Source organism: Megascapheus bottae, chromosome 23 (assembly GCF_031878675.1).
Source record: "Megascapheus bottae isolate mThoBot1 chromosome 23, mThoBot2.hap1, whole genome shotgun sequence".
Classification (NCBI taxonomy): domain Eukaryota; kingdom Metazoa; phylum Chordata; class Mammalia; order Rodentia; family Geomyidae; genus Megascapheus; species Megascapheus bottae.
The window spans coordinates 2,731,580-2,756,736 of NC_143531.1; the positions used below are offsets into that span (position 1 = coordinate 2,731,580).

The 25,157-nt window shown below is 45.6% G+C and overlaps 2 protein-coding genes across 2 annotated transcripts; one reads left to right on the forward strand and one right to left on the reverse strand.

The window, feature by feature from the left end:
- Positions 1–9,438: 9,438 nt before the first annotated feature.
- On the reverse strand, positions 9,439–17,709 carry Bbs12 (Bardet-Biedl syndrome 12). Its single transcript, XM_090356620.1, has 2 exons — positions 17,616–17,709; positions 9,439–12,344 (listed from the first exon to the last, which is right to left on the reverse strand). The coding sequence occupies exon 2, from the start codon at positions 12,332–12,334 to the stop codon at positions 10,274–10,276; it is 2,061 nt and encodes a 686-aa protein (XP_090212746.1). The 5' UTR covers positions 12,335–12,344; positions 17,616–17,709; the 3' UTR covers positions 9,439–10,273.
- Positions 17,710–20,217: 2,508 nt separating this feature from the next.
- Positions 20,218–24,830, forward strand: LOC150047210 (centrin-4). The gene is made up of 5 exons (XM_090356621.1): positions 20,218–20,323; positions 21,562–21,702; positions 22,587–22,715; positions 23,586–23,723; positions 24,298–24,830. The coding sequence occupies exons 1-5, from the start codon at positions 20,321–20,323 to the stop codon at positions 24,385–24,387; spliced, it is 501 nt and encodes a 166-aa protein (XP_090212747.1). The 5' UTR covers positions 20,218–20,320; the 3' UTR covers positions 24,388–24,830.
- Positions 24,831–25,157: the final 327 nt, after the last annotated feature.

The following is a 25,157-nucleotide window of genomic DNA, read 5'->3' on the forward strand; positions in this document are numbered from 1 at the left end:
CCTTTGCACATTGCTGGGTGATCCTGGGTAGCAGGATTCCTGTCCTGTGGGGAAAAGCCGCCCCAAAGGTGTAAAGCTCTCCAGACTAGCAGATACTGGCTGCCTCTTGATGTGGCCACATGGGTAAAACCAGCATATCCTCTTATTCTCTGAATTCTCCCCTTGTGGAGAGAACGGGTTTGTTTCTTTGTTTCGGGTACATATCACACACAGCTCCTTTCCCCCACTGGACAGTCTCCCCCCCCAAAAAAATGATAACCGTGAAAGCCAAGTACTTGTTTGAGAAGTCTTTTCCTTTTTCATATGGAAGGATTAATGAAGGTATAGGTGTGTGTGTGTGTGAGTGTGTGTGTGTGTGTGTGTGTGTGTGTGTGTGTGTGTGTCTATGTCCCTGTCCTAGGGCTTGAACTCATAGCCAGGGTGCTGTCCCTGAGCTTTATTGATAAAGGCTAGTAGTGCTCTACCATTTAGACTACAGCTCCACTTCTGGCTTTGGGTTTTTTTTTTTTTCCTTCTGTGCTTAGTTGGAGGTAAAAGTCTCATGGACTTTCCTGATCAAGCTATGCTCCTTGGTTCTGAGCCTCTTGAGTAGTTAGTTAGGGTTACAAGTATGAGCCAGGCATGTGACTTCTCTTATTCCCATGGGGGTCTTCCCTGATTGAAGGGGCTTCTTGTATTCTTGTTTGCCATTCTTCAGCCTGTGGCCCTCTAAGACTTCATCAATTCTTCTCTGATGGCTTTTACTGTATTGGACTGTCACCAGATGGAGGTGAAGCTCAGTGATGCTTCCCTTTAAATTATAGGAACTCAGGCTGGGAGTTTGGCCTAGTGGTTAAAGTGCTTGCTTAGCATGCACAAAGACCTGGGTTCGATTCCTTGGTACCACATACATAGAAAAAAGCCAGAAGTGGTGCTGAGGCTCAAGTGGTAGAGCTCTAGCCTTGAGAAAGTCCAAGGACAGTGCTCAGGCCCTGAGCCAAAGCCCAGGACTGGCAAAAAAAAAATTATAGGAACTCTTCACTTAGGGTCCTTGACTTCAATCACAGAATAAGTATTTCTGGACAAGTCATTATGGTAAGAAAACTTGGCAGCACTTTATCAAGTACATAAACAGGCAATCAGACAAACAGACAAAAAGCAGATGAACAGAAAGGGCAGGGGCACACTCTAACAGAAGCATGGGTATTCTCATAGGGAGACAGAAAGACAGAGACAAACACACAGAGAGACACAGCTCCTTGGGCTGTTGGGGTGTTTATGGGGTAAAGGCAGGGGGTCTGGCTTCGATGTTATACAAAGGTGCTTTGTCTTTACTCTGATCACAACTGGTATTACTTTTTGAGTTTTTAGGAAGAATGCATCCTTCCATAAAACAGATGCTTATCCTTGAGGCCTCAATTTGGGGAAGCATTTTTTCAGGATGGCATATATCCTGTCAGACAACTGTTAATTCTTGGGGCAAGGACTGCATCCTTCAGAAAGAAATGCATCCGTTTGTCTCTCTTTGAAGCAACGATGGCACTTCTATGTTCCTAAATACCATAATTCCAAGTTGCTTTCACCAGGCCTCAGTTTTTTTTTCAAGTTATCCTGCTTCATTTCCCCCAAAATGACTTTTATTCTCTTAATCTTAAGGGAAATAGATGGAAAAATATCTCCTGTATTTGCTCTTAGCTGACACCACCTCATTTTCCCCTAGTTCAGCCAGCTTCAAGACTGTCTCATCAGATGGAAAGTCCAGAGAAGGGAGCTGTTTAATCTTATGATTAGGGACTTATTCACAGTCTAATAGTGCCTTTTCTTCCTAGAGCAGCTCAAGCCTGGTGGACAAGGTAAGCTAAGCCCTTTCCCTTGCATATTTGCAGAGTCCTTGAAAGGGATGAGCTTAGCTAGCTGTGTACCTTTTTTTGTGTGTGCCAGTATTGGGATTTGTACTCAGGGCCTGGGTGCTGTCCCTAAGCTTTTTAAAAATTATTTTCTTTTGTTTTGCTCAAGGATAATGCTCTACCACTTGAGCCACAGCTCTGCTTCCAACAATTTTGGTGCTCAGGCTAGCTACAGACCATGATCCTCAGATCTCAGCATCCTGAGTAGCTGGTTACAGGCGTAAGCCACTGGTGCCCAGCGGGAAGGTGTTGTATGAGAGTCACTAGCCAGCCTCATGTATGCTTTGTCCCATAAGTGAGCTCCATAAGTGGCTTCAGGTATTGAAAATGCCACTGCCATTGCTGTCCACAGGGAGAGTGGCTGACGCTTACCACCAACTCCAGTTCTTTGCTTTGGTGTCCTACTGATGGATGAGCAAGGTCTTGTATCCTCAGGCCTGAGGAGGGCAGAGAGCTGATTTGAGCAGATGGAAGGCTGCTACCCTAGAAGGTGAGTTTCAGCCTGTTGAGTGTCCTCAGTCACCCCGTGTAAGGACGGCCATGTCCCCATTTCCCAGGGCCTACAAGAACCTGTCTTCCCAGGAACCCTTTGATTGTTTCAGTGTCTGATTGCACGTCTGCAGGCTCACCGTGCGCTCTTAGGGAGGGCTGGATGTGATCTACCAGCTGCATGGGTACAGCTTGGGTGGTGTGTGCTTGACCTGTAGACCAGCCAAATGGGCCTACCAATACCTGGCCAAATCTCTGACTGGCGGCAGCTGCGCTCACTTGAGAGGAGCCTCTGATTGGCCACTGAGGGCTGGTGAGGCAAACAATCCACCCAATGACAGTGGAAGGCACACCGGCTTCACCTAGATTGACTTGCACACTCCTGTACAGGTGGTACCAGCAGCAACTCTCCTTTGAGACTCCCCAACCCCTTTTTGTCCTTTACAGTTTTGCTTCTCCTAAAAAAATTGAATACTAGAGATCAACATGCTAAATGAATATAAATATAAAGCCCTCCCATGAAATATGATCAGTTGCAGCAAACTTCAGCAGTCCAGAGAAACTATGACCATTTACTAAAATAAAGCAAGAAACCTACAAGCTCATCACAAAACCAAAAACTCATCATTTCAAATATAGTTCGAAAACTACTTGAGCCTCCTCACATGTTTTAAAGAAAACACAGCAAACAAAAATGCAGCTCTACAACTTGAAATCAAAAGACACTTCCGCAACTGATATAAAGGGCCCTTACTAAAATTCTACAACTAATATTATATTTAATAAACAACTGAAAGCTTTCTTCCTAAGATCAGAACGGAACAAACATGGCTGTTCTCACTCTGCTTACTTGATGTTCTCTGAGGGCACTGGGCCAGAAAGAAAACAAAAGGCATCCAATGTTCACAGATTGGAAGACTGTTGGATTGAAAGACTGAACATAATTAATAATACTTTCATGTTGACCTACAGAGTCATGCAATTTCTGCCAAAATTCTGAACTGTTTGGAGGAAACTGACAAGGTGATATTAAAATGTGAAATAGAGGAAATCTAGAAAAGCAACACAATATTGACTGAGAACAAAATGAGAGACTCACAATTCTGGTTGTAAAGCTTACCACAAAGATACAGTAATTAAGACATCACTAGCCTAAAGTCAGATACATAGACAAATGGATTTAAAAAGTCAAAAAGTAACTTCATACAACTAAAGTCCACTGATTTTGAACAAGAGTGTTACCCTTATTTATTGAAGAAAACAGTATTTCACAAGTAATATTGGGCTAACTAAATTAACACATGGAAAAAATGGGGGGGTGGTCCCTACCTCACACCATTTACAACTATCTCAAAGTAGATCATTAGATGCTAAAATGATAACTCTTTGAAGAAAACATAACTTGCTATGACATTGGATTAGGCCATTGTTCCTTTGATAAGGCATTGAAGACAAAAGAAACAAAAGAAAAAGTGAGGCTCATACTTTGTCAAGATAAAAACAATGTATAGAGCCAGGTGCCAGGGGCTCACACCTATAATCCTAGCTACTCAGGAGGCTGACATCTAGGGATCACAGTTTGTAGCCAGCTGGAGCAGGAAAGTCTGTGAGATTCTTATTTCCAATAATCTTCCCAGAAAAAGTTGGAAGTAGCACCGTGACTCAAGTGGTAGAGTGCTCGCTTTGAGATAGAGAGGCTCAAGGACAGAGGCCAGGCCCTGAGTTCAAGCCCCAGGTCTGGCAATGAAAAAAAAAAAGCACAAAAGAAAGAAAGAAAAAATAAAACCAATGCATAAGACACAACACTATCATAAAAGTGAAAAGGCAAACATAAAATGAGAGAGCATATTTGAGGATTATGTGTCTGAGGAGAAGCTACTATATACATGGTACAGACCACTTATAACTCAAGAATAAAAATGTCAAGATTCAAACAGACAAGTCTGCAAAGAAGATATATGGATTGTCAATAAATATAGGAAAAATACTTGACATCATTTTTCAGGAAAGAACTACAGCTCAAAATAAGTGATACCAGCTCGTATACACTGGAGAAACTACACAATAAGTGAACAAAATAGAGAGTATTTCTCAGGATGTGGGAAAATTGGAATCTTCCAACATTATCGGGAAGGTCAAACGTTGACATAGCCTCTTTAGAAAGCAGTAATTCAAAAAAGTAAACATAGAGTCATCAGCATATGAGCCAGCAATTCCGCCCCTTCCCAGGCACGCACCCAAGAGAGATGAAAATGTTATGTTCCCATAAAAATATGTACACAAATGTTCATTGTAGCACTGTTCATGATAACCAACAAAAAATCCACCAAAATGTGGACATAGTATGAAATACTTATTCACAAAGGGAATTTTGTTTTTCAAATACAAGCGATGCTTCCTTTAACTGTTTTGTTGAGAACTTTATGACATTTCATTTTATTACTTAAACAATAGTATATTTTTTTTCTTTTCTTCGTTTGGTCATGGTCAGGACCTAGGCACTGTCCCTGAATTCTTTTCTTCAAGGCTAGTGCTCTACCACTTTGAGCCACAGCACCCCATCCCATTTTCTGATGGTTAATTGGAAAGAAGAGTCTCACGGACTTTGTGTGCCCAGGCTGGCTTTGAACAAGAACCCTCAGATCTCAGCCTCCTTAATAGCTAGGATTATGGCATAAGCCACCAGCACCAGGCACAACAATCTCTTAAAAAGACATTTGGACAGAAGGAATGAAAGGAGGAAGGGAGATGGCAAACAAGAGAAAGGGGAAAGGAAGAAATATAAGGAGAGAAGAAAGAAAGGGAGAAAGGAAGAAGGAAGGAAAGAAAGGATGGAGTGAGGGAAGGAAGGAGAGGGTACAAGGAAAGATGGAAATATGAAGGATAGGAAGGATGGATGTAGAAATGCAGGGAAATAAAATGGGAAAGACAAAGAGGAAGGAAGAAAAGAAGAAGGAAAGAGGACAGAGGATGAGGAATGCAGAAAGGAAAGAGGCTCGATGATGGAAGATGGAGGAAAAGTTGAAGGAGAGAGGAAATGAGGGAGAAGAGGGGAGGGAGAGGGAGAAAGGAATAGAGAAAAGACGGAGGTTGGAGTAGGGAGATAGAATGGAGAACGGAAGGGAGGGAGATGGAGGTGGATGGTGGAGAATGGAGGTTGTACAAGGGAAGGCAGAGGTTGCTGGGTGGAGGATGGAGTCTAGAAGTTGGGCGATGGATATTTGAGGCTGGAGGGATGATGGAGCATCAAGGTGGAGGATGAGGTTGGATGGAAGGAGAGAGGACAGTGGAGGGCAGTTAAGGATGGAGGTGGAGGATTGAGGATGGAGGGTATAAGAAGGGAAAGAGGTTAGAGGAGGAGGCTGGAGAAGGAGGTGATATGGTGGGAAAGAAGGAAGAAGGAAGGAGGGTGGAAGGAAAGGAAAATGGGAGGGATGGTGAAGCAACCATTTTTGATTGGTGTGCATCATTCCAGACTATTGTGTGTTTCCATATAGTTAAGACAAGGGTTATTGTTGGGGTGTGCATAGTATCGCACCCTCTTTGTCTTTCAGCAACTTCCATGTATGCATGCTTTGGGTTTTCCATTGGGGTTAAGTGTGGGACTCCCTCATTCATCTCCCAGCAGCACAGCACCCCCATTTAGCTCATCCACACTGGCCAACCATTCAGCCACGGGATCCTGCAGGTTCCACACGGTCCCAGCTATGCTAAACTGCACTTGCTCCAGCTGGGGTCTGTGAATTAGGAAAAGCCCTTTGATCTGAGCCATTCTCTGCTGTCACCATCTGTTTTCCGGAGAGAGAGGGTACAATGAGAACCATCTTGTGTGGAAGGCACATTGCCCTTCAAACAAGAAATATCTCCTCCTCACCATCTTAAAAGCAAACAACCGACATCATCTCATTCCTGTTCTGTCCAGTAATAAAGTGATGACATCTTCTAAATTCCTCCAGGGACAAAAACTGGGCTAATGCTCAAGCAGGCCACACCTGTGATCCAGGGCTGTTTTAACTCTGTAAGCCTTTCTCATCTCTATCCCTCTTCCTTGGTTTCCCAGTTCTCCCTATGTGGACTGAAGCCAATGTCTGGGTACCTGAAGATGGCTGGAGATAAACTTGATAACTGTTCCCCCAACTGCCATGGAAACCATCTCTTTTCTCTGCACTTCACATCTCTTTATTTGGCATATGGGGCAGAATGGTCTGACCTAAGGTGGGACTCCTGGACTGTGGGTCTGGGTATAAACACCTGGGTTCGTTCAGTAACTCTCATTATACTCTATATGCAACTTACACGTTTGGGTGCACACAACATCGTAAAGAATTGGGAGTTAGCCATGGATTCGTTGAGTCACATTCATCTCCCCAAATGACTGTCCTGAGGGACAATCCCACACCTTGATAAAGATTTCACTCTTTCCAAATGTGAACTTCATTAAGATGACATTGTTAATTGTAGGTTCACACGTGCGATCCTGAGATCTGATCAAGATCATAATCCAAAGCCAGCCCAGACAGCAAAGTTCATGAGACTCTTAAATTCATGTGCAGTAGAGCTGTGGCTCAAGTGGTAGGGCACCAGCCTTAAGGGAAAAAGCCCAGCCCCTGAGTTCAAGCCCCAGTACAGGAAGGAATACACACATACAAAATTTCCCTGGATGAACTTTTGAGACCACATAAGTAGAAGCCTGCCACCTACAGGTCAACGGAAAGAAGACATGTTTGCATTTCTCGGGGTAAAAACACCAAAAAAGTTTTTGATGAAGTTGTTTTAAAAACTTCTAGAGAATAGCTTTCAATCCATACAGGAAGACTTCTGTAGCAGATATTTCCTCCTGTCTTCAACATGTTTACTGCAAGTTTCCAGTATGTTCTTTTCTTCACTAGTATGTAGCCCCATGGTGGCTCACAAGGCTGAAGAGAATAAAGTAAAACATAGACAAAGGAACGTTACCTAGCAACCATCACCACCATCTCTGCTGTCCTGGTATCTCCTGGCATTGTCTCTTCACTGCTGGAACTATCTCAGTGAGTAATGAAAATCTTCTCATGATGTAGGAACACTGGATACCATTTGGGAAAAGTTTAGTGTTACCTCATAGGGTCTAATAAAATAAATTCCAGATGGGTTACATATTAAGTATAAAAGATATGCAGATCGTACAAGGTCTAGCCATCTGTAGAAATGATGGTAAGAAAGTCCTAAACTTGTGAAGACTTTTCAAAACACTAAAGGAAGGAATAGAGACATTTTACAAATATTTAAAACAAAGAAAAAAATGTTCACTTTCACACTAACAATAAACATTTTATAATAAAATGTCATTTTCACCCAAATTGGTCAAACACAATCCAAATAATAATAGTGTCTCATGCTAAACAAATGGTTGAAGCAATAAAGCTCTTTGCGGGGGGGGGGGGGTTAGTCTATTGGTAAATATGTGAGAAAGACTTTAAACTGTCCATCCTCCCGGTGGTTCTGAATCCATTTCTGAGAATGTATCCAAAACCATGAATGATGGGGAAAATTCAGTTATAAATGTATTTGTAATAGACATGTCTTCCAGGGTGAAAGTGCTCTAACCATCTGCTCTGAATTCAGGGCCTGGGCACTGTCCTTTACCATTTTCCCTCAAGACTGGCATTCTCCACTTGAGCCACAGCTCCACTTCTGGCATTTTTTTTTTTTTTTGCTGCTTAATTGGAGGTAAGTCTCACAGACTTCCTTGCCTGATCAAACTATGATCTTCAAGTCTCAAGTCTCCTGAGTAGCTAGGATTACAGATGAGAGTTATCAGTGCCTGGTGCCCTGAGCTAATCAATATATTTTTTGACAGAAGTTTAATATTTTTGTTTATCCTACTTTTGGATTGTCCAAAGATGTATTTAGTGTACCCGTATACAACAGAGGAAGCTTGGAAAACCCTATCCCAAACATTAAATAATGGTTACATTATCAGTGTGTACAGAGAATAGAGACCAAGAAATTCCTCTCCAGATGTCTTGACGTCTAATGGAATTAAAGAACGGATGTTAAAAAAAAAAAATCCGGGGCCGGGAGTTTGGCCTAGTGGTTAAAGTGCTTGCCTAGCATGCATGAAGACCCAGGTTCGATTCCTCGGTACCACATACATAGAAAAAAGCCGGAAGTGGTGCTGAGGCTCAAGTGGTAGAGCTCTAGCCTTGAGAAAGTCCAAGGACAGTGCTCAGGCCCTGAGCTCAAGCACAGGACTGGCAAAAAAAAAAAAAAAAAAAATCCCAGGCTGGAGAGACACTGGTCGCTCATGCTTGTAAATCCTAGCTACTCAGGAGGCTGACATCTGAAGACTGCAGTTTAAAGCCAGCCTGGGAAGAAGTATCCCAGAGACTCATTTCTCATTAACCTGTAAAAAGCAAGAAGTGGAACTGGGGCTCAAGTGGCAGACCACCAGCCTTGAGGGAAAAACCTAGCAGCACTCAGGCTGCACACACGTGCACATACACATACAATCCCAGGATGGAAATGTGAATAAGCAGAGAAAAAATAACAGTCCATAGTTAAAGAAAACAAAGGCTGGGGCCCAAATAAAAGGACTGGGAAAGAAAGGAGGTGATGGAACAGACAATACAATGAGTCAAGTAGAAAGTCAGACATGAAGTAGGAGCTTGTACAACATGACCTAGGAGCTGGAGATAAGCCCAAAATAGTGTGGATGATCTGGTAGCTTGCTGTTTGTGAAACAATGTGACTATTCCAAGAGTCAATTCAAGACAGTTAATAAATCTACTCTAGCTGGGTGTGGTGTATACGCCATAATCCCAGTACTAGGGAGGCTAGGGCAGGAGGATGATGAGTTTGAGGCCAGCAGGGCTACAGAGAACCCTGTTTCAAACAAACACACACACACACACACACACACACACACACACACACATCAGCTTAGATGTTTTTAGGATGAATTCCATATCACTATGTATTTATATATGTATATAATATATACATATTTATGTTTATATTTACCAATATAATAAAGATGCTGAGGGTCACTCTGAGTCATCATTTCAAAAGGAAAGTGCTACACTGCTCACCTGTCCAGGAATTTTAGCTGGATCCTTGAATGAGAAATTCCTTCACTGAGTTCCAGTAAGGAAACTTGCTTCTCCCGTGTTCGGTGGACCGTCTCTGCCCCTCACAAGCCTTACTCAATCATCTGGGCCAGACCTGGATACTATTCCCCAGATGCCTGTACTCCTAATAATACAACCAAATGGCCCAGGGCAGAAAAAAAGGTTCCCCAACACTACAATTTATAATTTAATCCAAGTCTTTTCTGCCAGTACCTTCCACCTCCAATTCTCAAGTCATATAAATTCTTGTTTCATAACCAGTGATGGCATGTAATTTCTGCCACTCACCTATACCTGTGCTGTCCAAAAGTTTCAATTAGAATGTTTTTGTGTGTCTTGGTCCTGGGGTTGAACTCAGGGCCTGGGCATTATCTACCACTTTGAGCCCCAGCTCCACTTTTGTGGTTTTGGTTAATTGGAGGTAGAGTCTCAGGGGCTCTCCTGCCTAAGCTGACTCTCCAATCTCAGCTTCCTGAGTAGCTAGGGTTACAGGTGGAGCCTCTGGCACCTGGCTGCTTCTACTTATTTTAAAAGCAGTGACTGTCAGACTTGGTGTTCTTTTAGAAGACAGGCCATATGCAACTCTTGGCCCTTTGTGTTGCTTCTATGGGACTTATGACAAATGGGGAATGGAGGCCCACTATACGGCCTCTGTCCTGCCAAGCAAATGCTTGCAGGCTACTTCCCTGAGGTTACGGCCATCTGCAACAATTACGACCAGACTTAATGTACGATATTTGCACGATACATTAGCAAAAACAAATTTACTTTTCAAAGACATCGGGAGTACTACAGAAATAAAACACCGTCTGATGGCTGTGCGCTCATCCGACTGTGTCCGTGTCCGGTAATAACCTCGCTGTCCGTCTGCAGGACTAGGAGAACCAGATCCAGCGCTCGGCGCCAGGCCTCCACCTTCGGCGTGACCACATCGTAAACCCTGGCGGCTGGCTCCGGCTCGTCGGGAAGGCGGGGGCTGCACAGCCATCCGCGGCCTCCGCTGAGTTCACGCAGCACGGGCGCGGGAGGCGAGCCCGGGGCGGCCGTGTCCTGCAGATGCCGCTGGATGACCGTGTTGGCCTCGATGGCCGAGGAGCCGGTGGCATTGCACAGGAGGGCCGCCAGATACTGGCGCCAGCCGCCCGCCAGGCCCTGGAGCACGGCCGGCCTGTGCGCCTGCAGCAAAGGGCAGGCCCCGGCCTGGGGACCTAGCGGCCGGGCCGCACCATCACCCCGGGCGCCGTGCTGCCCTTCGGCCAGCGCAAGCAGGTGGCGGACGCAGCGGAGCTCCACGGCGCCTGCGCCCGGGAAGACCTTCCCCTCGGCCAGTACGCCCTGTACGCGGCGCGTGCACCGCCAAAAGTCATCCTCCGTGCTCTGTGTGCAGCCTGCCACCGCGCCGGCGAGCATGGCGGTCACCAGCGCCGCGCCCTCGGCCACCACGGCCACGGCGGCCCAGTCCCTCCCGAGCGCGGCGTCTGAAGGGCCTGGCCACGGGGCCACGGAGACCCCGGAGCCCACGCTGCCCTCGTGCAGCTGGGAGACGTAGAACACTGGCTCAGCGCCTGAGGCCTCCGAGATGGCCTGAAGCGCGCGGCCCGGCACGCTGCTCAGCGCCAGGCGCCCTGCGCGCAGGCACCGCTCGGCCAGGGCGTCCGCCACGCCGCCCCGCGCCAGCACCAGGTCCACGCGGAGCCGCCTCAGTGCCTGCTCCACGCCCTCGGCCCACGCCGCCTCCGAGCCCTCTTCCCCGCACTCCAAGTCCCCTAGCTCCGTCCGGACCCGGCCCGGCCCGTGGAAGCCGGGGTGGCGGAACGTGTGCGTGAGGTCCCCCTCCACCAGCACCACCCGGGCCGGCTGCTGCGCCAGCGCCCGGATCACCGCGGCGCTGCATGCGGGCGCGAGCGTGACGAAGCCCGGGCAGACGCTGGAGCTCACGTCCGGCAGGCCGGGCACGCAGCAAGTGAAGAGTCTGGAAGGGTCGAAGACACAAGGCCGCCCGTATGAGCCCCGGAGCTGCAGACGCACGGCGGCTTCCACGAGAGCCATGCAGCCATCGCTGCCGTGGCTCAGGCCGGCTGCCAGCTCCGCCAGATCGGTGCAAGCCTGCGCCCTAGGAGAGTCGGAAACCTGTCCGGGCCATGTGCCAGGCTTGCTCTGGTCCCGGCCACCACCCATCCTACCAAGGTGCCGGCTGCGGCTCAGCACGGACCTTCTGCGGCCAAACGATGTGGTTTCACCCGCTGCAACCCGGGTCACCCAAGGCTCCGGCCGTGTCCCAGGTGCCCCGGGAGGACTAAAAGGGCTGGCCGAGTGGCAGGCCACATCTTGGTGATGGTGATCTTCCTGTCCCACAGTGGTCTCTGGAGGTAGACTAGGATTCCAACTCAGTCTGGCTGCTTCAAGTCCAGACATGGCCCGTGGGCTGTCCCGAGGGTCCAATGTAAGGTGGACAGGAACCTGAAGGAGAGCCACCTCTTCCGTGCACAAGGTCAAGCCTTCTGCCATTACCTCCACGATGGCAGGAATGGGGATGCCCAGCTGGAGGCACTCTTCCACCGCACGGCTCCATGCGCCCGCGAGAAACAAGAGGGTGCTGGTTCCCGTTCCGTGGGCGCCGTGCTGGGCGTGGATGGCCTCGTTCAGGAGCTGGCCCACCGCGCTGCTCACGTCCAGGCTCTCCAGCAACCGTATGGTGGAGCTGACCAGCACACTCTCCCCGCCTTCGGCGTCTGTGACAAATTTGGAGGCCTTTAGCGGGCCCAGGAAAGTTCTTCCTGTTTCTGCAAGTGATGCCAGCTGTTGAAGTCCTTTGTGCCTTCTGTCCACAGCCCAGCAAGCTACTGCCATCGACCAGTACCTGCAAACAAAGCAGTCTTTCCTTAGAAGCTTGCTCTGCCTACCTCAAGACTGCAAACGCTGTACTGAATAGAGAATAAAGTGTCAGGCCCTGGTTTCATGGGGTATTTGCTTCCACTGAATGTGGCATGTACAGTGACTGTATGCTAAAGGTGAACATGACCATTGTGGTTCATGGACGGCCCAGGCAAGAAATTCTGTGGGCCTCTTTATCTCTAATTAACCACCAGAAGCGGAGCTGTGGCTCAAAGTGGTAGAGAGCTAGCCTTGAGCTTAGGGACCATGCCCAGGACCTGAGCTCAAGCCCCCTAACCACCATCACCACACCAACAAAGAAGAATCTTAAATGACAACTTGAAAGTCAGAAGTTGGAGCAGGTGCTGGTAAGTGCACACAGATGTGCACAGATGTGAACACCATGGGAATATATGTCATATGAGCAGGGCATCGGTGTTCATGGCTCATACTTGTAATCCTAAATGCTCAGACAGAATAATCTGAGAGATTCTGATCTCCAGCGAACCAGCACAAAGCCAGAGGAGAAGATATGTCTCAAGTGGCAGAGCAGCAGCCTTGACTGCAAAAGCAGAGCCAAGCAAGAAGCCCTGAGTTCAAGCCCCAGCACCTGAACAAGCAAACATGCCGGATCATAAATGGCTCTATGTGCTATACCATGAAGCATTAATGTTTCCCTGGAATGGAAACCAGTGGTTCAATGGTGTATTTGAAGTAAAAATGATAGATTGATGCAGTGTTTTGAAAGCTTGGATTTTCAACAGTTGAAGGCAGGTTTGAACTTCACTCTTCTGCTAATTGGCTGAGTAGCCTTCAGAAACTGACTCTGTGCCTGAACATGAAAGGGGCTGGGGGCTGGGAATGCGGCTTAGTGGTAGAGTGCTTGCTTAGAAAGCACTGGTATTTTATATAAGTGGAGGATATACAACTTTTGTAAGTTTCATTTAGAATAATACTTTGGTCTATGTGATTGAACTGAGGCTTAAACTGTGGACCTTGTGCTCTCTCTTGGCTTTTTTTTTTTTTTTTTTTTTTTGGCCAGTCCTGGACTTAAACTCAGGGCCTGAGCACTGTCCTTGGACTTTCTCAAGGCTAGAGCTCTACCACTTGAACCTTAGCACCACTTCCGGCTTTTTTTCTGTGTATATGGTACCGAGGAATCGAACCCGGGTCTTCATGCATGCTAGGCAAGCACTCTACCACTAGGCCAAACTCCTGGCCCTCTCTTGGCTTTTTTTTTTTTTTTTTTAGTCAAGTATGGCGCTCTAGCTTTTAAAGAGTCACACCCCCATTTCTGGCTTGTTGCTGGGTAAATGAAGATAACAGTATCACAGACACTTCTGCCAAGACTGGTTTTGAACAAAGATCCTCAGATCTCAGTTTCTTGAGTATTTATGATTAGGCATAAGCTGTGAGTACTTAGCTTATTTAGCTTCCCCCCACCTCCCCCCGCCAGTCCTTGGGCTTTCTCAAGACTAGGGCTCTACCATTTGAGCCACAGCACCACTTCCTCATTTTTCTACGTATGTAGTACTAAGGAATTGAAACCAGGTCTTTATGCATGCTAGACAAGCACTCTACCACTAGACCAAACTCCTGGCTCCTATTTGGCATATATTTAAGGTTCATCTACACAGTAGTATGGTAGTATGAGTCTGAACTGCCTTTTTTTTTTTTTTGCCAGTGCTAGGCTTGAACACAGGGCCTGAGCACTGTCCTTGGACGTTCTCAAGGCAAGAGTTCTACCACTTGAACCACAGCACCACGTCTGGCTTTTTTCTATGTATGTGGTACTGAGGAATGGAACCGGGGTCTTCGGGCATGCTAGGCAAGCACTCTACCACTAGGCTAAACTCCTGGTTTCCTGAACTGCCATTTTTACAGTTGAGAACCTTTCCATTGTATGTAGCAATTCTGTATATTTGTTCATCTGTTAATGAATATTTGGGGATCTTTCCTCCCTGTCTTTTCCTTATTGTGAATTATGCGGCTATATATAACATTATTGTACATTTTCTTAAAGGAACAAAGTGTGAGTGCTTGTTTGTATCCTTCTAGACATTTCCCAAGGAGTGAACCTGCTGGGATGTCATGTCATCCTAGGGGCTTGAACGCAGAGCTCCCACAGAGCCTTTTCACCCAAGGCTAGCACTATACCACTCTGAACCGCTGCTCCTTTTTGGCTTTTTGGCTAGAGGTAAGAGTCTCACAGACTTTTCTGCCTAGCTGGCTCTGAACCATGATCATCAGGATTCAGCCTCCTAAGTAACTGGCATTAGAGGTGTGAGCTGCTGGCACTGGCTGGCAACTCCATTTCAAGGAATTGCCAAACTCTTTTGAGAAGCCACAGTGCCCTCGGGAGTGGAATTTCTCCTCATCTTCACAGCAATCGAATATAAAAGATGGGAGGAGGGAAAACAGCACATGTTTGTGGGCTCATGATACTGCAGTCACGATCCTGAAATTCAGGTGCTGACAGGGCAGGGCCCCCCTCAAGGCTCCAGGGAACAACCCTTCCCTGCCTCTTTCAGCTTCTAGCTGTTCCCAGAAGTCCCTGCCCTGTGCTTGCATCACCGCCATCTCTGTTCCAGATGGCCCTTTCCTAATCACCATGTCAGTTATCTGAGGCAGGGCTCGGCCCGATCTGGTTATGATCTCATCTGAACTAACTATAAAGACTATGTTCAAATAAGGTCCCATCCCTGTGTGCACATGTCTGCGTGGCACAGTCAACCTTAGTACACACAGCATTTTTTGGTTTCTGTAAAATTACAGACCCTAGAGTGGATGTGAAGTGCAATGTTACTGACTTGCCTTTTCCCCATGTGACACTGAAAAAGGAATAAGCAGGTGCAAGTGGCTCATACCTGCTCAGGAGACTGAAATCTGAGCATGTGATTTATCAAGTTATTAGCTACTATTAATCCTATTTCTAGCTGCCCCTCTATACATTCTGATAGATTTTTATCCTGTCTGCTTATAGCCTGTCACTGCATTCCCATCTCTGAAACCCTCTGTCACCTTCCAGTCTCGTTCTTACTCCTTCCTTCTTTCTCTCTCTCCCCCCCACTTTTTTCTTCCTTTCCTCCCCTTCTTTTTTTTCCCCCCCTTTCTTCTTACTGGTACTGGGTTTGAACTCAGGGCTTCATGGTTTCTCAGCTTATTTTTTAGGCTGGTGCTCTATTACCATATCTAACAAGCAACCTGAGCCATGTACCTAGTCTGGCTTTTAGGTGTTTAACATGAAATCTAATGAATTTACATATGCTGGCTTCAAATCTCAGTCCTCAGATCAGCCTCCTGAGTAGCCAGGATCACAAGTATGAGCCACTAGGCTAAGCCTTAACAGAGTCTTCACAAGCACATGCTCACAGCTTTATGATCTTCCTAACACTGCTTACATTCTCACTAGATGAGAGGAAAACAAATAGCGTAAGAAAAGCAACCATAACTATTTCAAGTATAGTTGGCATTTTTTATGTGGGGGAAAAAAGGCATTCCAAAGAAGGAATGAAATTATTTAAACAAAATTAATCTATGAGCCAAAAATCACATATTCAAATATTCACAAGATCTACATGAGGATTTGAAGAAGTGGATTCCCAGTTTCAATAGTAATTTATAAAGAACCAAAAAAAAAATAGCTTTAGCCTTCCAAAAAGGCCTCTTAAATTATTCTACTAAAGAGACTGCCTCCGTCTGTCTATATTTAACACACACACACACACAGAAACAGACAAATAAAACCCCAAATTCTTTCCCTTCCAGGAGGCTGGGAACATGCAGCCCTGCCTGCTCTTCACCAGCACCTATGTCCATACATTCCACGAGTAGTTCTGGTCTTCACTTCTTGGCAGCTTAATATTTCTTTAACTTTCTAACGGTGTAATGGAAGAGCAGAGTTGGACGGTTTGGGATCTCAACATTCACAAGTTTGCTTTTCCTGAGGTCATGCCTAGTCTTGTCCAAGAGGACAAACAAGAAGACATGTTCCTCCTGAGCTGCATCAAAATAAAAATCAGTAAGTTTTTTTTTTTTTTTTTTGCCAGTCCTGGGCTTGAGCTCAGGGCCTGAGCACTGTCCTTGGACTTTGTCAAGGCTAGAGCTCTACCACTTGAGCCTCAGCACCACTTCTGGCTTTTTTCTATGTATGTGGTACCGAGGAATCGAACCCGGGTCTTTGTGCATGCTAGGCAAGCACTCAACCACTAGACCAAACTCCCGGCCCCCAAATCAGTAAGTTTTGATGGCTATCATTAGCATTTTCATCATCAAAACAAATAGTTAGCCCATATGGAACAATACTGCTGCAATCCAATTGTATCATTCCACTGCTTAACATCTCTCTTTACTCCTTTGTCTAACACAAGAGTCCTTTTCCTTTTTCAGTTTTGTTTTGTATTGGTGATGGTGGTTGAACTCTAGGCCTGAGCATTTTTCACTCAAGGCTGGTATTCTACCACTTGGGCCACAGCTCCACTTCTAGCTTTGTGCTGATTTACTGAAGCAGTCCCCTTGCCTTGGCTTGCTTTGAATTATGGTACTCAGATCTTACACTTGTGAGCAGTTAGGATTACAGACATGAGTCACCAGCACCTGGCAGGACTCCTTTTCAAAAATGAATGCTGGTCCTTTTCCTATGCTCAAAGCTCACAAAGAGTGCTTCCCACCCTCTCACTCAGAGTGAATGACATCACCTTATCCCTCTTCGTGGAACACATAGATGAGTTCACCACTTTAGTATTTCCATTCTAGTTCTTCCCTTTCTGGAATGCTCTTCTCCAAGACCTCTACCCCCTCCACATCTTTAAGTATTTTCTCAGACTTCTTTTTTGATGAAATCTATCTTGAGCATCCTGCTAATACCACCATTCTCCCGTCTCCCTCTATACAGTATGGACACCTCTATCTGTTCTACTTTCCTTTGTTCTGTTGTGCCTATGGCCTTATAAAATAGTAGCTCACTAAGAGAGTAAGGACAATCTTTCTGTCTCTGAGCTTCTGTGCTCAAGAGTAGTGATCTACTACTTGAGCCACCGTACTACTTCCGGCTTCCCAGTATTTGATTGGAAATGAAAATCTCTCAAATTTTCCTGACTGGCTGGCTTTAAACTCCAATCTTCAGATCTCAGCCTCCTACGTAGCTAGCATTGCAGGTGTAAGCCACTAGTGCCAGCACTCCTGTTCTAAATTTGAGAAGAATGTGAATACAGATGCCACTCAATACTCTTCAGACATGAATATATGTTTCAGTTACCTTTGGTGTTGACCTGGTTCCTAGCTGGCACTGCCTTAGTTGAGGCCCTTTAATTGCATCTCAACATGATTTCTCCCTCACAGGGGTGTCAGAATTATCTAGGAAAAAGCAAAAATGTAAACAGATATTCCACTGCTGACAAACATTTATCTTAGAAAAATTTGAATTATCTTAATATAAGTGGTTTCAGAATCTAACCTCTACTTAATTTATAAGATTAACACAATTCCTTTCTTTTCCTTAAAGCTTCATAATCTTTCCCAGGAGAATGTATCATTTTATTGCACTTTGTCCATACTCTGTTTTGAATATTCTATCCTTTTCTTTTTTACAAGCCCTTATGCCATACATATTTTCATGAGCCAAGGAAAATGTAATTTGTGTGTGTGTGTGTGTGTGTGTGTGTGTGTGTGTGTGTGTGTGTGTGTGAGTCCTGGGGCTTGAACTCAAGGTGCTTTCTCTGCGCCTTTTGTGTTCAAGGCTGGCACTCGAATGCTTGAGCCACAGCCACAGACTTTTGGGTAGTTAACTGGAGATATAAATGTCTTGCATATTTTCCTACCCAGGCTGGTTTCCAACTGTGATCCTCAGATCTCAGACTCCTAAGCAGGGCTAGGATTACAGGTGTGAACCACCAGCACCAGCTTCTTTTGTTGTTGTTTTCTGTGCTAGTACTGGAAAGCTTGAATTCAAAGCCTTAATCTCTTGCCTGGTTTTTGATCTCAAAGCTGGCACTCTACCACTTAAGCCACACCTCCACTTCCAAAACCCTACCTTCTTAAGTACATATAAAATAATTTTAGAGGGGCTGGGAGTGAGGCCTAGTGGTAGAGTGCTTCCTAGCACACATGAAGCCCTGGTACCACATATACAGAAAACGCCTGAAGTGGCGCTGTGACTCAAGTGGTAGAGCTCTAGCATTAGGAAAGCTCAGGCCCTGAGTTCAAGCCTGAGGACTGGCTGTGTGTGTGTGTGTGTGTGTGTGTGTGTGTGTGTGTGTGTGTATATATATATATATATATATATATTATTGGTAGGACTCATAGGGTTGATATGTTAGGTTCTAGTATTTATTTCCTTTTTTTTTTGTTGTTGGTCATAGGGTTTGACTGTGGGCTCTCCCTGAACTCTTCATCTCAAAGTTAGGGCTCTACCACTTTAAGCAAGAGTGCCATTTCATACACACACACATACACACACACACACACACACACACACACACACACATGTATGCAATAACAAGCAGGATTTGTATAGTTGATATATTAACTAGGTTCTACTATTTATAATAACATAAAATCTGTTTGTAGCTAATGTAGTAAAAGTTTTTATCTCACCCTTCGTAATCTTTTTTTACAATTTCTTTCCTAAGAACTTTTAATAAATAAACTAGATGAAAGACGTTATCATTTTTCATTTACTGGTATTTGGCTGTGCTTATGAGCTAAATAAGTAGAGCTAACCCCTCATTAGCTAATTTTAAAGATTGTACATTTAAAGTCTTTGAATGATATTGGAAAAACGATTTTTTTCTTTTGGCTTTTCAAAGCACTTCAAACTGTCATCAAGTTCTGTAGCAAATCAGTAGACTATTCAGAACTATATGTAATGTAGCACTTAGTGATGTTGGAAAGCATGCTCAGTCCAACTTCAAAATTCTGGCTGTTTCTGAGCCATCTGTGTTATCAGGCTACTGTATCCAACTTCAGATTTATTTCTGGTAAGCACGGCTGAATAAAATTAAATTGTATGGTTATAGCTAAAGTCTACATAATAAAAGGTGATATATTTTTTTAAGTACCAATAGTTAGAAACCTGAAATAATAGTTCGATAAAAGGTCAAATCTGGGACGGGGCCAGGGGAATGTCTGGGGGGAAAGGGGCTAGATTGGGGCACCCTGGGTGGGACAACAGGGTTGAGGCGTTCAGGGTTGGGGTGTCTGGGAACATCCCGAGGCCGGGCTGTCCTGGGATGGGGCATCCGGGGATGGGGTACTCGGAGGCTGGGGTGCATACGCATCCTGAACTGGGACATCCGGGGACTGCAGTATCCTGAGGCTGGGGCGTCCCGGGGCTGGGGGGGATGAAGGAGCTCCGGGCTGGGGTGTCCCGGGGTCGGGGCAGCCCGGCTGAGGCGTCACGTCCCGCAGGGCCGCGGCCTCGGGAGCCCGGCTGCAGGCGCGCAAACCGCGGCCCCGCCGCTTCTGGCCCCGCGTCCCTGGGACCCCCGCCCCCAGCAGGGGCGAGGCCGGGCCCCGAGGAGCAACCAGGACCCCTCGCTACTAACCTCGTCGCTGTGCCGGCGCCAGGGTGGGCTCCAGCTCACGGCTCCTACGGATCGCGCGGTCCCCGCACCGCGACCCGAAGCGCACTGCACGCATGCGCAGGTGGGCGCGTCCAGGGGCGCGTGTGTCCTGCCTGGAGAGTTAAGAAAGCCAACTTGGGAAGCGATTTCCACTTAACGGTGGTCTGAGAACGGCGGAGGCGGCACGCTATTGGTACACAGTACAGGGGGAGGCGGGGAAACGATCAGTTCATGCTTCCTATTGGATGACCTTGCCATCAGTCATGATGCACTCCGGGTGGGCGGAGCCGCGTCTCTAGCGGCAGAGAAGCGGCCTTAGCAACCGGCGGCGAGCAGTGGACCTCACGGTTGCTGGCGCGGTGGGCGGGGAGGACTCGAGCCCTGCGCACTGGTGGGGAACATGGTGAGTGGGCGCCGGGCGCGGGGCTCGGCTGTGGCCTAGGTGATCCCAGACCTAGAGTGGGGCGTGTTTAGTTAATTAAACCGTCTTAGGATTCCTGGAGCGTTGTTTCGGATGAAGACAGAGTGGGTCTCCATTTTCCCCCGCTCATCCGTTAACCGGAGTGGAATAGAATTGAGAGTCATATACCCCTGACCCGGTGGCTCACGCCGGTGATCCTAGCTACCCAGGAGGCCGAGATCTGAAGATTGCGGTTCAAAGCCAGCCCGGGCAGGAAAATCTGCAAGACTCTTATCGCTAACTAGCAAAAATCCGGAAGTGGCGCTGTGGCTCAAGTGGTAGAGCGCCATCCCCGTGTACCAAAGCGCAGGGACAGTGCCCAGGCCCTGAGTTCAAGCCCCAGCAGAAAGCAAGCGAACGCTCCAGAGCTGGTGGGCCCGGATCTCTGGGATGAAAAGACCACAGCTACCCCCCCCCCCACTCTCGTCCCCTCCGCCTCCCCCTTTCCCCCCCACCCCCATCCCGGCTGCTGCCTCCTGACCCACAGCTGCAGTCTGCGGAAGAAGCTGAAGAGCCACCGGCGGGCTTGCTGGAAAAAATAGCAGAAAGTTGACCTCCACCTTCCATGTCTGGTTCATTCTGAGCATTGGCCCAATCCATGCCTTTATCCCGAAGTTCCACCGCAGAGTGAGAGATTGAGGCTCCTGTGCTCCGATCAGGCATCTCCCCCAACCAAATAAGTGCCATGAAACACACAGGCATACACGAACGCAAACGCTCCTTGAAGGAGAGCTTTATAAACACATGCCAAGCAAGGATAATGGCATGCCAACTTTACACCATCCGTATTCTAAGACATTACGCTTTGCTTTTCTCCCTGTTTGGGTTTGAGATCGTGAGCCTGGTGCTTGCCACCCCTTGAGCCTCACCTAGTCCCTGTTTGGCTCTAGTTACTTCTCCAGTAGAGGGTTTCACTTGTGCTAAGTGTCCTTGAACCTGGATCTCGCTGCTTCTCCCTTTGCTGCAGCTGGGTTGCCAGGTATAAACCATCATATCCAACTTGTTGTTTGAGATGGAGTCTCTCCACCATGGCACCCAAAACTAAATGAGCAAACATTAACAGAAGGAAGAGGGAGAAACGGTTGAGGTCATTCTATAATAAGAGGTAGGATACTTGAATGTTTATTAGATTTCACGAATCAGCCATTTTCATGATAGGGTTCTTTGTGTGTTGGTTACAGGCATGTGGTGCCAGTTTAGGCCAATGGAAGAGAAAAGCGGCAAAAGTTGAATTAAATGAAACTCAAAAGCAAGAAATTAAAGAGGCTTTTGACTTATTCGATATTGATGGCTCTGGAACCATAGATGTGAAAGAATTAAAGGTTTGGAAACCATTTCTAATTCTAAGATATCTAAAAAGCTATGTCATATTCTGTAGGACTTTTATTTGGGAGGGGGGAGGGGAATCAAATTCTTGGCCACTAGCCTGAGTTCTACCACTGAACTATACCCTCCATCTGGGGTTGTGGGATTTAAGCCTTTAATTGCCTTCTGAAAGATTATGTAAAGTGTCTTCGGTACAAGTATCTGCCATACATTAACAAAACAATGTCTTGTTCAACATTTAAATTGATATATGTGTATCAAGGCACTCCATGGCATGGTAGGATAGAAACTCAGGCCCACTAATATACTTTTGTAGGTTTGTGGCGCAGTCTATTTTAAAAAGTATGGGGCCGGGAGTTTGGCCTAGTGGTTAAAGTGCTTGCCTAGCATGCACGAAGACTCGGGTTCGATTCCTTGGTAGGACATACGTAGAAAAAAGCTGGAAGTGGTGCTGAGGGTCAAGTGGTAGAGCTCTAGCCTTGAGAAAGTCTAAGGACAGTGCTCAGGCCCTGAGCTCAAGCCCAGGACTGGCAAAAAAAAAAAAAAAAAAAAAAAAAAAAAGTAGTAATTAGTTAAGCTGGGAGCAGTGGCTCAGGCCTGTAATACTAATTACTCAGGAAGCTGAGATCTGAGGATTGAAGTTTAAAGCCAGACTGGGGCAGGAATGTCCCTTAAGACTCTTTCTCCAATAAACTACCCAAAAATCTAGAAGTGGGAGCGGTGGCTCAAGTGATAGGACTCTAACCTTGAGCAAAAGAAAAGTTCAGAAACAACACCCAGGTTCTTAGTTCAAGCCCCAGGATAAGAATTTAAAAAAAAAAATAACTGAGTAAAAAGCTCAGTATGAGATCACACCATATGTATTTCCTTCTGATTTCAGATTGCAATGCGGGCCTTGGGATTTGAACCAAAGAAAGAAGAAATTAAACATATGATAGCTGAAATTGACAGCGAAGGAACTGGCACTATTAAATTTGAGGATTTTTTTGCCATTATGAGTGTAAAAATGGTATGATCATGATTTTATTTCTCAAAGAAATACAATCAGTAGCCTCTCCGGGGGGACAGGAGCAATAGGCGTTTTCATAGAAGAATTGGAAGTAGGTATTTAAGAATGGGCAGGTTTAGATAGGAATAGAAATTAAGATGGAGTGAGTCACAGGCAGGAGGATCAGAGAAGATGCTTTTAATGAGGCTATACAGAAGGATGGAGAGAACAAGACCAGCCTCTAGAAGCCTTATATTTCACAAACACATCAAAAGCCAATTTACCAGGCACTCTTCTAAGAAGTCCTGCAGCCTGAATTTTTGGTAACAGACCTGAAAAAAGGGCACATATTCTCTACCATCCCGTGCCCTTCCTGCATTTTATACATGCCACATTTAAGTACCCTGAGGGGCAGGTACGAGCACTTTAGAATAACTGTTGAAGTTTGAGCACTGAGCTGAGCACAGTGATGCATACCTGTAGTCTCAGCACCGAAGGAGGCTCAGGCCGGAGGATTTGGAGTTGAGTCCAGCCTAGACTATAGCAAAAACAGTCACAGAACAGAAAGGAAAGAGTATACAATGAATTCAGAACTCACATTCTAGCACATTGCAACTGTAGAACTCAAGGATTTAATATGTGCAGTTTGACAGATTAAAGATTAGTGACAATTTGGTGCTAACACTGCAGGTTTTTTTTTTTTTTTTTTTTTTTTGCCAGTAGTGGGGCTTGAACTCAGGGAATGAGCACTGTTCTTGGACTTTTCTCAAGGCTAGAGCTCTTGAGCCACAGCACCACTTCCAGCTTTTTTCTATGTATGTGATACCGAGGAATCGAACCTGGGTCTTTACTAGGCCAAACTCCCAGCTCCATGCAGTTTTTTTTTTTCAGAGTGAGAAAGATGAAAAAGACGAAATATTGAAGGCTTTCAAATTATTTGATGATGATGAGACCGGAAGAATATCACTAAATAATATTAAGAGAGTTGCCAAGGAACTAGGGGAAAATTTAACAGATGAGGAACTTCAGGTGAGTTGTCTTCATTCTTCCAATTAGAATTTATGGATAACTGTTGGTATTATTATTTGTAATTATAATTTATGCATAATTATATATGATAATGTATCTGTTGGATGCTAAATTTCTTTGTTTTGTCAGTCGTGGAGCTTGAACTCTGGGTCTGGGTGCTGTCCCTGAGCTCTTTAGTTCAAGGCTACCACCCTACCCCTTAAGCCACAGCACCACTTTCGGATGCCAATTTTTGAGATACATGATTTGAAGCCAGATGCCAGTAGCTCATACCTAACTCCTCAAGAGGCAAGAGCTGAGAAACCCAGTTTGCAGCCACTCTGGCAAGAAAGTTCATGACCCTCTTACCTCTAACCACAAAAAAAGCCAGAGTGGAATAGTGACTTAAGTGTTCAAGAACCAGTCTTGAGCACCATAAGTAAGAGACAGCACCCAGGTCCTGAGTTCAAGCTCCAGAACCACCACAAACCAGTTTGTGTTTAAAAAATTGATTTTAGTATATAGTTCCATATTTATTTGTCTCATTATTCATTAAAAATGGATTTTGTAAGTCACTTTAATATTTTTTAAACAGGAAATGCTTGATGAAGCTGATCGTGATGGAGATGGAGAAATAAATGAGGAAGAATTTTTGAAAATGATGAAGAAAACTACTCTTTACTAATACTGAATTCGGTGCCTTCTGGAAAATTGTTGCCAAGTTGTATTTGCTACCTAGTCCAAGAATGTTATATACAGATGTGTTTATTTTCAGGTTTTAGCTCACATACACACATTGATCCATTGATCTGGAATTCATGGGAGAATCTCTGTTTATATTGACACGTTGTTTAAGCTATGGTGCCACAAAACCAAGAAAGAACCTTTTTGGAACATGAATGAAAGAACAGTATTAATCCCAACTGCCATTTTTTTTTTATGCACACAGGTTCCCAAGAGTTAAAATTGTCTAAATGATATTGGCTCATATCTACCTGGGTTTGCCAAACAAATAATTGTTTTCTCTATTACTTTCCTTTTGTGTCATCCTAAGGAAACGGAGTATTATTTACTTTTTAAACATGCTTTAATATGTGTAAAGTATTCAATTAAATGGACAAGTGGTTACATTCTTTGTTATTTTCTCTTCTAATAGTGTTGTAGTTTGTATTCTAACATTCTCAGGTGTGACTAAGCCAACAGTAGAGCCCTTTAAAGGTGGTTAGGGCAAAGTGCTGCTCCTTCCTTACGGGGGTTAATGCCTTTTAAAAGAGTCTGTGATGGCCAAAACCAGTGGCTCATACCTGTAATCCTAGCTACTCAAGAGGTTGAGATCTGAGGATCACAGTTCAAAGCCAGCCCAGGCAGAGAAGTCTGTGAGATTCTTATCTCCAATTAACCACCAAAAGAAAAAGAAGCCAGAAGCAAGATTATAGCTCAAGTAGTACAGTGCTG